An 11,975-nucleotide genomic window follows, 5' to 3' on the forward strand; every position below is an offset into this window, starting at 1 on the left:
ACGATTTGGAGGAGTTGATGGGGTAAATGCATGAGATTGTGGTTCTATTTGTTAATTTTTTTTTGTTTTCTCATAATAAAACAAAAATAATTTTTGTATTTATGTTATATCAAAACAAATTTTTAAACAAAAAAACTCTCAAAATACATTATTTTCTGGTAGATTGAATCAACATTTCATTATTTTATTATAGAATATTTTTTATTTTTAAAACATAATAAATACTAAAATAAAACGTACGTAATACTAACGCGAGAAAATTAATATTTCATTTCAAAATAATAATATAATCAACTGTAAAAAATTTTAATGCCAAATTTTTCACTGATTACCGCGGTAAATTATGGGCCTCTAGAATTGCCCTGCCCGCTGCGCTTTCTATATCTCCTCTATAAATACTCTCTTTCCGCTGCCTTCTTATTCACACAAAGCCTTCCGTCTCTCTGTATCTTCGTTGCCCTCAAATCAATACCCAGCCTCCCTCTCTGTGCTTTTCCCCTTTGCTTCCCTCAGTCTCATTGCGGTTTTCCCCTAATCCTTTTCCTGAGATTGTTTGGGTTTTCCCATCAACAGATTAACAAGAAGGAAAACTGTAAGTCTTTTAAATCTAGGGTTTTGCATACATCTCATTCTTTGTTCGTCTTTTGCCCTCTACATGTACGGGGTTTGATTTCATTTGGGTATTAAAGAATCTATCTTGTATGTTGGAAAGGTTATAATCTAGATTCGTTTATTTTTTGTGAAAGAAATTTGATGGGGTTGTGGGGTTTACTTATATATGTTCATGTGTTTGATTCTTTATTGTTTTTCTAAAGAAATATGATTGAAATCGTAATGGGTGTTGTGGGTTTCAGAAGCGTGGATGTTTTAATGGAGACCAAGGGTGGGAAAAAGAAGTCTAGCAGTAGTAGTGGCTCCAAGCAGTACGAAGTTCCCCTCGGCTACATCATTGAAGACGTTCGCCCAAACGGTGGCATCGAGAAGTTCCGATCTGCTGCTTACTCCAACGTAAGCCCTTTCTTTCTTGGTCATTCAGAAAGAAAACAAGAAAAATGTTCATTGTTTTGTTCTTCATTCGTTTTTCTAATTGTTTTTTTGGGTTGTTTTTCTTTGCAGTGCGTGAGGAAGCCATCCTGATATATCCCTGGAATGCCTCCCTCGGTAGACTAGGATTTCATTTACTCAATAATCTTTCTCTTCTTCCTTGTTTGTTTGCTTGATTCGTATAACAAAGTTTTCTCTGTTGCTGTAAACGAAACCCAGAAAAAAAAAAAAAAAAACATACACTCTGTTTCTCTGTCTTTTTCCATTGCTTCTAAAAAATCCCTGAACAATGACCATCCTCAGCCACGACCCTCCACCGTCTTCACCGATAGGATTCGAAGGCTTCGAAAAGCGTCTCGAGATCACATTCTCGGAGCCATCCTTTTTCTCGGACCCCCAGGGGCTCGGCCTCCGGGCCCTGACCCGGCCCGAGATCGACTCCATCCTCGACGCGGCTCGCTGCACCATCGTCTCACACCTTTCCAACGACGAGCTGGACTCGTACGTTCTTTCTGAGTCGAGCCTCTTCGTCTACCCTTCTAAACTCGTCATCAAGACCTGTGGGACCACCAAGCTCCTCTTATCGATCCCACCGATTCTCCGACTCGCCGAGTCCCGCTCACTCGCTGTCGTTTCGGTCAAGTACTCCCGCGGGAGCTTCATTTTCCCGGGTGCCCAACCTGCTCCTCACCGCAGCTTCAATGAGGAAGTCTCCGCTCTGAATGAGTTCTTTGGGCACATGAACCCCAACGCCTTTGTGATCGGCGATCCGACGGTCCCGAATCGTAACTGGCACGTTTACTCCGCCACTACGGAGGGTAATCGGACGGACCCGATTGCTCTCGAGATGTGCATGACCGGGTTGGACCGCGACAAGGCGTCCGTGTTTTTCAAGAACTCGGAGGGATACAGGGCTGGCGAAATGACCAAACTGTCCGGAATATCCGAGATTATTCCCTCTCACGTGATTTGCGACTTCGAGTTTGACCCGTGTGGGTACTCCATGAATGGGATCGACGGCTCTGCTTATTCAACCGTGCACGTGACTCCAGAGGATGGGTTCAGTTACGCCAGCTACGAGGCCCTGGGGTTCGACCCTGAGGCCACTGGGTTCGAGCCGCTGGTGAAGAGGGTTCTCAAGTGCTTCGGTCCGGCCGAGTTTTCCGTGGCAATCACTTGCTTTGGTGGCGTCAACTGGGCCACGGAATGTGCTGACGTGGATGGGTACACGTGTGAGAGCGTGGTGAAGCAGGAGCTGCCAGGTGGCGGGTGCGTGGTGTACCTGGCTTATTCGGTGAAGGCTAAGGCGGGTGGCTGCGCTGTGCCCACGCCAACCAAAGCTGTCTTGCGGTGCTGGAATGACGTTGCGTTGGAGGAAGAGGAGGTCACGGCGTGTCCATGTGTTTGGTCAGCTTAGGGCGGGCCAATCAGAGTGTCAGTTGTCAGCCCTGTTCTGTCACTGCCAGTGAGATTGTTGGGTGGCGCTTCGGTAATTTATGTAGGGTTTGCCTACGGTGTTAATTGGCAGTCCATTATTATGTGGTGGTCGTTTCTTTGAACTTTGAAGTGTCTTTCTTGTTTACTAGTCTATAGTCTTTCCAATGTATTGGGTCTTCGGTCTATGATTTGGAATAATTGAGGTTTGGCCATTGTCTCTGTTTAATGGAATCTTTATTTGTTCTTGTTCTATTTTTGAGAAATAATTAATAGTGTTGACTCGAGGGCTTTGAAGCATTTTGAATGTGATCGATCTTCCAGCCTACCAAACTGTTCTTAAAACTTTTAACTTGTGATTATTCTTCCATGTTAAGGACAATGCCACGATCAAATGTTTGTCACTTGTCGTTTTTCCCATAGTAATATCATGTAATCTTTTCCACTCATGGTGGATAGGAAATTTCTAGTAATTCTATTGGAGCTCTCTTATTACCAATTTGAGCAACAAATCAACAAGTTGTTTAGGATCTCAAATCCCACTTCACTACATGCAAAACCCATGTCATGCCCATAATTAATTAATATGAAGTAATCTTTTATAATAAATTCATGATTTATTGAAACTATCAAGTGTAGGGTAAAATGAAAATGTGATTTCTAGTCCTCTTCTTTAATATGTGGACGGCAAACTTTGGGAAAACAGGTTGTCTTTTGTAGTTTGGTCAATCGAAGTGTTGATGGAGTAAGGAGGTAAAATGAGTGTGTTTGTATAAAAAGACAAAGACAAATGAGCTGCACAACACAAGACAAGACAACACAAAGCATAAAACCATATTTATGGGTGGTTTGTTGGTCAGCTTTGAAAGATTCCTGCCCTCCTCATGCTTACTTTGAAAATGCCTTCGTTTCCTTCCATGTGATCGATGAAGCTGCTGCGTAGTTGCTTTCTCGTGACTTTCTCTCTCTCTTGCCATGCTTTGAATAAAGTAAAATGGGTTTGGTACATTGGAGCTGCTGTTGAAAATTATAATAATAATAATACACCCTTTTATGAAGCTTCCAAGAAATTGGCAATGGCAACAACTTAATACGAAATGTGCAATGCAAAAACTTATAGTATAGTAGTTGGTCAACGGAACCAAATCCAAACTAATACTAGGGTTTGGAGCCGCCTAACATTTCAACTTTCATTGAAATTGAATTAAAATGAAAGTCTTTCTCACGTAGAAAAGTATATCAAATATCGATCTAATTTCATGATCAATAATCTAAGTATTGATTAGGCAATCTGATGTCACACTGGCTGACTGAGTGCTTCATTTTCTTTTTTTATGATTCATGCCCATTAGGTGGCTACTCTACAGCTACACGCCCGTCAGCTAGTTACCCCGTTGCTGCGCACCTATGTGACAACCGTCCATTCATGTGTCCATTACAAGGCAAGAGTTGAGATGCCCCTCAAAAAAAAAAAAAAACCCATTGTGTAAGAAAGGACAACTCTAGAAAGGGTATGACATGAACAACCCTAAAATTTTATGGCGTTGATCGGCAATGAATGTTGTCAAACGCTCCACGGCATTGTTTTTCGTCAAATTTTAGCAATTTTTGTTTGCAGGGTTGCGGTAGAATGACAAAATAGTTGGGTGTTTATTTTAGTTGGCAAAAAGTAAGGACAATATAAAAATTTCACTTGTTTTATTTTTTCAAATTGACCTTCATTTTTTTCTTGCATACTGTCTCGTCAAGCCTTCATACTTGATACATCTCGTCAACCCATGTATGAACAGTGTACTAGAAATCCTCTCGTCATTTGCCAAACAAATCCTACATTGAAGTTAATTCAAAAAAAGACTTTATGTGGCTCCTTATCTACCTCGGATCCCGGCTATTCAAGTGGGCTGTGTTGTTATTATTATTATTATTAAAAATAAAACTTTGACTAGTGATTAGTGATTAGTGAAGTGCGTATTTATACATGTAGTAGTAATTAAAGAAGATAAATGTTAGAAGTCAATAAATTTTTTATATTTGACTTATATTTTCTTACAATTAACTATTGAATTTGTAAAATTTATCATTAATTTATGTAAAATTTATATAAATCTACAAATTTAATATTTAATTATAAAAAAAAATGAACTAAATATAAAAAAATTTATTTACTTCTAACATTTTTCATAAAATAAATGCCCGTGATAGGGCTGGTGAGATGGCAGCATGCACATACCCTATTCGTTGGCCCGCCCCCAATAATTTGAAGAGATTGCATGCATGGCGTAGGATGACGGCACTATGATTGCGACAAACCACGATGACAAAATCAAGAGGGGTGGTAAATCTCTTGGATTAATGATTGATTGATTGATTGATGGGAAGGTAATATGAGAGGGAGGGAGGGCCAGGGGCTTTTCTTTACGTAGAGACAAAAGGGTTTCTCTTTAAGAGAGGAGGGGGAAAAAAGAAAGAGAAAGCGAAGTGAAAAGAAAAAGGAAAAAAGAAAAAAGAAAAAGGTTCGTTCTGCTTAAGGTTCTCTTAATTTGCCAGAGAATTTGCTTTTATCTCCAGCCATGCATTTTACCTCTATCTTTAGCCTCACGTTTCAAATCTCTTTGCTTAAAGCTGATATTGACGTTCTTTTTGCTTTTTACATACTTATTTAAGCGGCTGCTAGCTAGATAGGGACTAGGGTTTTCCCTTTCATCACTCTCATTGTATTTGTTTTGTTAGTATTGTTGAGTATATGTATATGAGTTTGTTTTACATTGAAAATATATATGAAGTGAGTGATTAATATAACGTTGTTTGGCTCAAACTTATTGGTTTAAGCTTTTAGATTGTTTGGTGTCTCAATATACTATGTTATAGGCTCACTAAAATAAAGAAAAATTCCTGAAACATCAATCTCCCTAACATGCACAAAAAGCATTGAGACTTTTGGTATTCTTTCTAGCTTGGGCCTGGACCCTATGGCCTGGCTGCATCAGGTTTGGGCTCCAACTTGTATACACACTCAAGGAATCAACATTTTGGGTTTGGAGAGGGTAAAACTTAAAAATGAAAAAGAAAAAAGAAAAAGAGTAATATTACCCATACTTTTTTACATTCTCACACTAATGTTTTTACAGGGCTTTTAAAACTGATGTTTAATGAAAATAAAAAAATAAAAAATTGGGCCTGGGCCTAAAACCAAAAGGAATGGCAGATAGGCAATCAACAGCGGTATGGGCCTCATTGTTCAAAGGATAGGCAAGTAAATCAGATGGGCAATGAAGAACAGCTGTATGGGTCTTGTGGGCTTGAGATCCACGTTCTTGAAGTTAGGGCTGTCCACTCTGTCCAGCTCAGCCCTAATTATTGGTGTAAGTTGGGTTGAAGTAAAGGGGTGTCATACATTTTATGTATATATGTGGAATTGACAAACGAAGTTTCTTTACATGTGAAATCTAACATTCTTAACAAGTTGTCCAAATATGAGGAAAGTCCCATTTCGTTTGTCTTCTTGGGAACCCTACCACAACGAACATCCTTAGCATATTGCTACTCTTCTTAGGTTCAAATTTGGTCCATCCTAAGTATTATTTGGTATAAAAGTCTGACACCATGTTATCAGGTTCGAATCACGGGGATAATCTATAAGATAGAGTAAGTCGCTGTGAACAATGAATTCAAAAGTGTACTAATATGTTATGATATTAATGTCAATGTGTCATACATAAAAAGTGGGATGTTGTTTCCAATGGGTAGCTCAATCGACTGTGGATCACGCCTCATGAAGCGGAGGTCACTAGTTCGAATCTTTCTCCTCCCTTTCTTTATGTGGACATGTCAAAAAAAAAAAAAAAAAAAAGAGTGGGTTGCCACTTAGGATAGTAACACATTCGCTAGGCAATCATGCCCTAAATTTGCATGATCTTGAGAATGTACATTACTATCCCAACATCTTACTCAAGAGAAGCTAAAAAGTTAATAAAAGTGCAAATTTTTGTGCTCATTTTCTGGTTGCATTCCATGTTTCCCTCTTCTTCCGGTTTCAATTCCCGTTGTCGGCGGAAAGATACCGTACTAAAAGAGTTATTTTTTTTTAGGGAAAGTAGAACGTAAAAGAGTTATTAGCAAAGCCAAAGCGGTAGTAAAATACACATTAGGTTGAGGAAAATGATATAAGTCACAATGGGTGCAACACAAAGGCAGAAGAACAGTCAAATTTTTTTTCTAAATTGGGTTGAACGAGTTTTTATCAATTCAATTTATTAAACTGAGATTCACATATGTATTTTTAATAGAATTTTAGATGCATTTTTTAAGTGTATGAATTGTAAACACATGTCCATTTATTAAATTAAGTTAAAATATTTGGACCCAGATTTGAAACCAGACAAGAGGAAACATTGTCGGTGGGAGTAGATCGGAAGATAGGTTAGAAGCCCAAACTTGCTGAACCCAACCCAATACATTGTCTCAACCGAAGCGTTGGCGGGTGAAGTCGAAGGAATTCACTGGTCTCAGCACAAGCTCGATCCCCAGCATGGGAGATTCCTCCAACGGTACTCTCTCCCTCTCTCTCTCTCTATTTGTATTTGGCAACTGATACAATGTAAAAAGATGTCAAATTCTTCATTTTGTTTTCCCGCATTTTCTCACCCTCCAAACAATGCCTGCCTATCTTCCCGGATCTCCAAAACCCTAACCTTGTTTTTGTTCTCTCTCTCTCACAACAGGATCGTCCTTCTCCGACGACAAGTCGGCGAAGATCTTCGTCGCTGGCCACCGGGGCCTGGTCGGCTCGGCCATCGTGCGCAAGCTCCGCCACCTGGGCTTCACCAACCTCGTCCTGCGCACCCACGCCGAGCTTGACCTGACCCGCCAGAGCGACGTGGACGCCTTCTTCGCCGCCGAAAAGCCCCGGTTCGTGATCCTCGCCGCGGCCAAGGTCGGCGGCATCCACGCCAACAGCACCTATCCGGCAGACTTCATCGCCGTCAACCTCCAGATCCAGACCAACGTCATCGACTCCGCTCACCGCCACGGCGTCCACAAGCTCCTCTTCCTCGGCTCCTCCTGCATCTACCCCAAATTCGCCCCCCAACCCATCCCGGAGGACGCTCTCCTCACCGGTCCCCTAGAGCCCACCAACGAATGGTACGCCGTGGCCAAGATCGCCGGGATCAAGATGTGCGAAGCCTATAGAATCCAATTCGGTTTCGACGCGATTTCGGGTATGCCCACGAACTTATACGGCCCGTATGACAATTTCCACCCCGAGAACTCGCACGTTTTGCCGGCGCTGATGCGGAGGTTTCACGAGGCGAAGGTGAAGAATGCGAAGGAGGTGGTGGTGTGGGGGACTGGGAGTCCGCTCAGGGAGTTCTTACATGTCGACGATTTGGCCGATGCGGTGGCGTTTTTGATGGAGGGATACAGTGGGTTGGGGCATGTGAATGTGGGGAGTGGGAAGGAGGTGACCATTAGGGAATTGGCTGAGATGGTGAAGGAGGTGGTGGGGTTTCAGGGAGAGCTTGTCTGGGACTCTTCCAAGCCCGATGGGACTCCTCGGAAGCTCATGGATAGCTCGAAGCTTGCTGGGTTGGGTTGGACCCCCAAGATTCCGCTCAGGGATGGGCTTGTTGATACCTACAAGTGGTACTTGGAGAATGTCAAGCAATGAGTTCAGGTGATTGATTACCCGAACATAGTTTTTTGTACCAATTATGTTTGCTGATTATTTGTGATACTTTATTTATATAGAATGATTCATCTCTAGAGGATTACTGTTTCTGTGAGCATTGGGTGCGCTGCTGAGTTATTGTCAAGTGCTTCGCAAGTCCATAATTCAGTTTATGATCTATAATCGTGGTTGATTACTGCTCAGTTGTTATCCATTGTAATTGTACGAGTATTTTCAATAATTTTTTTTCCATTTTCTCCGCCAATAAACTGTGAGTGGAGGCTGAAGCCTCGTGAACAATTCTGGATAGGTGCAGGAGTTATTTTCATATGTAGTTCGGTAATACTATTCGTAATGTCTATGTCAATTGTCCAAGATTGGGTGCAGATGTTCTTTTTCTAAAAGTTTTTGATCTAGCAGAACATGACAGAGGTGTTGGCCGTAGTTGTGGCTGGCATGGAAGAAATCTGGGTTCTTTTCTTAATCTGGTGGTAAATCAATTATACGTTCAAAAAATGTTGTGTTATGTATGACTCGGTTGTTATGATTGAGGAGTATTATTGTCTTTGTTTTACATGAGTTTCAGGCTTCTCTCTTTCTGCCACTTTTGCCATGTTTTACTTAAGTCAACCAGCTCAGAAGCCCTAGAACAAATTGCCAATTGCTCTTGTTCTTTTGTACCTTAAGTTGTTCTATTTGCCACCTCTGTTATATTCTCTTATGGCTACTCTTCTGCTACTTTGTGATGCACTACGAGAAATTGAAGTGATAGCTTTCTTTAATACTTCGCTTTACATGCACCGCATTGGTCTACTGATTTCGTCATTTTGGTTACCTAATGGTGCAGTGTCTTGTGATCTGACTGACTTAACTTTTTGTTTTTGTATTAGTTAGATTCTCAGATAGTTTCCACTCAATAGTGGCATAATCCTATGAGCCAATAGCCCTCGGTAGTTTTTCCTGAGACTTGTTATTCTACAAATTTGGGTATTATAATATTTCTTTTCCTCCTTGAGTTATATAGCCTTCAGGCTTCTGCTGTGTTGCTGGTGCTTATGATTCCTGAGCATTTCATTTCTTCTTCCCTGGTCAGTCTTATTGCCGATAGGTTTTCATATTTAGTGTATCTTTCTTCTTGTCCTTTCAATAGCCACCGAGTAACTGAATATAGTCACTATTGCTTCCGCTGACTGTCCACCCTATCTTCTCTGGCGGTAGTCTTTGTTTTGAGTCAAAGTTGAAACTTCCCATATCTTCTTTTTATTAAACTCCATTTATGCAGCCGGCATTTGCTGTACAATTGTTCATAGTTTTGCTTTGCTCCACCATATTTCTGCTTTATTTTTCACTGAGGTTTGTAGACATGCTTCATTAAAGCAGTACTTGGAACCTAGTTTTATCGCCTCTTGGTAGACAAGCAATTGGATGTTGTTGGTAGGTATGGCCAATTATCTAATTGATTAAAATTTTATAATGGTTAAATTCAGCTGAACTGGTGGCGAAAGCTTGCACCCAGGTCATTACATGTTGCTTTATTTGAAGCCCTCTGATATAACTTAAAGAGCTCTTGAAGTGAATGTTTCCTTCTATATGTGGCCAATAATGAGTATTTAGTGGTTGAGGAGGTAAGTTTAAAGTAAACCGTCAGGTCAGTTTATAAGAAATTTATAGTAAAAACTGTATTATTCTTAGCAACACTCAAATTCGAAACCCTTTGACATTTTAAATCGCCAGTTTTAGAAATTTCACACCAAATCTAAATCTACATCTTTAACTTTCTAACGAAGATAAAGATCCAAACGACATGATATATATATTTTTTCTATGATTGGGGTCCATGGCTCGAACTTCTCATATCTTTGGGAGATGCTGAAATCTTATTTTTGTTTTGTTTTTGTGTTTGATCTTCTAGTTTGAAGATACGGCAATTTGAATTACATTTATTCTTGAACTCTATACCATTCAATCTAACAACACGTCGTGAAAATCATAATAATCACAATGAAGATATGAAGAAAATGATTATATATATAAAAGAGATAATAGGTACTCTAAATTTAGAGACTTAAAAGTATTAAGATCCTCTACATTTCTTAAGGAACTCTAAAGCTATATCTGACAAATTAACAAGTGAGATGTTGCCAACTATATTGTTTTGAGGTGTTACAACTTTTATTACAACTTCCTTTACAAAGTCACATGGCAGTCTACGTTTTATAAAAATAATAAGTGTCACGTGAACTAACATAGCAATCAAAAAAGATTATATATAAAAAAAAACGCTTCTTGCCGATATATTCACTGTTGAAGGTTTTCCACAACTTTCATTACTTATCACCATCCATCTATTTTTCAGAGGGAACGAAATTAATTCCATATTCAACTACATATTGTAGCTCCAGTATCTATAAGGACGCTAAGATTTTATGGCTTATATCTTTGGAAGTTTGTACACAAAAATATTGTTCAAATTTCATTCTATATTTTTGGTTAAGTTTTGCTAGTCGTGGGTTCTTGTAACAAGTTGGTTTTGTTTAAAAAAAATTATTTATCCTCTTTCATAGCACTGCCAGTAAGCAACTCACTCGTTTGTTAATGTTTTTTGTTTCTTATTTAAAAACATGTTATGATGTGATATAAAGATAAAAATAGTTTTGAGTGTTTTATATTTTAGGTGTTCAATAATATTTTTGTTTTGAAAAGAAAAAAACAAAAGGAATAAGAAAGAGTATTATGGAAGAATTGAATTATTTTTCCACGAACAGATTAGATTCCCAAATGGGCATGCTTTCAGTTATGAAATCCAAAAGGAAAATAGAAACATGCTAGACAAGTCAATGTCACAAAGTCATGGCCATCATTTGAGGGTGTGGGGGCAACTGGCAAAAAGTTGCAAGAGGAAGCCTCATTGGCAACCATGACTACAAGGAGTCAATTTCTGGTGATGATTTCTTAACCAAACAGAAAATGTAAGTTGGCTGGTTATAAAAGCCTTTCTTCCTAAGACGTGGGTTGAGAGATAAATTTATAGTTATTGAACTTAACATAAAATCAGAATAAAGGTTTTAAATTCGAACATTATCGAATATCAATTAAAATCACTTGCGAAAGAGGAGAAAAATAAGCAAAGGAGCTTCCCGGTGCTGACCGACGGAGATGACTCTGATACCTAAGTTTGTAAAGTGTTTAAAGAGGAGTTTAAAATAAAAACATGACAGAATTTTGAGAAGAGAACAAAAGTCGTTTTTACCTGATTGTGGATTGCCTTTTATAATAATTTGGCCTCAACTGCACCCTGTCAGTTCTTGCATGGCCATCATTTCTAGGGTGGTTTATTTACATTATAGGACGCCTTATAATTAAAAGTTTAGGGCACGTGGGTTGGTTATAAACATGGCCTAGGTGGCACAAAAATAGTCAAGTGGTGTGGATGTGGTGTGGTGTGACAGGGAATCATTTGTTTTAACTATTGGGTCAACTTGGGTTAGTGGATCGACATTTTGACTATGTGGGCTTGCTGTCGCATAGGCCCAACAGTGATGATTTAACATTTGACCACACATTGAACACTTGCTGCAACATCAATGATGTTGAGGCACTCTAATCCTGCTGGAGTTTAGCTTCTACTCTCCCTATTCAGAGAGAGAGAGATGCATGCAATTCTGCAGAACCAAAAAGAAAATTAAAAGGTTCAATGCATCTAAATCCCCAATGGGACCCTAAAGACTTGTTCTTTTCTGATGCAGAAGAATATCAGCTTAAGATTTCATTTCACTCATCTGTGATTGCAAGTGTGGGAGTGGATGTAATTTTCGTTTTTCCATTATTG

At 39.5% G+C, this 11,975-nt stretch overlaps 2 protein-coding genes across 3 annotated transcripts; both read left to right on the plus strand.

Moving 5' to 3' along the window:
- The first annotated feature begins 1,136 nt into the window (after positions 1–1,136).
- On the plus strand, positions 1,137–2,747 carry LOC132184484 (S-adenosylmethionine decarboxylase proenzyme). Its single transcript, XM_059598131.2, has one exon. It carries the CDS (start codon positions 1,334–1,336, stop codon positions 2,459–2,461), a length of 1,128 nt encoding a protein of 375 aa, XP_059454114.2. The 5' UTR covers positions 1,137–1,333; the 3' UTR covers positions 2,462–2,747.
- Positions 2,748–6,820: 4,073 nt separating this feature from the next.
- On the plus strand, positions 6,821–8,720 carry LOC132184167 (putative GDP-L-fucose synthase 1). Of its 2 annotated transcripts, XM_059597684.2 has the most exons (3): positions 6,821–7,025; positions 7,200–8,152; positions 8,227–8,720. In XM_059597684.2, the coding sequence occupies exons 1-2, from the start codon at positions 7,007–7,009 to the stop codon at positions 8,144–8,146; spliced, it is 966 nt and encodes a 321-aa protein (XP_059453667.2). In that variant the 5' UTR covers positions 6,821–7,006; the 3' UTR covers positions 8,147–8,152; positions 8,227–8,720. The 2 variants fall into 2 exon arrangements, with proteins under 2 accessions (XP_059453667.2, XP_059453666.2); XM_059597683.2 differs by having other exon boundaries at positions 6,823–7,025; positions 7,200–8,720.
- The last annotated feature ends 3,255 nt before the right edge of the window (positions 8,721–11,975 follow it).

This window comes from Corylus avellana, chromosome 7 (genome assembly GCF_965113065.1).
Source record: "Corylus avellana chromosome 7, dhCorAvel1.hap1.2, whole genome shotgun sequence".
Lineage (NCBI taxonomy): Eukaryota > Viridiplantae > Streptophyta > Magnoliopsida > Fagales > Betulaceae > Corylus > Corylus avellana.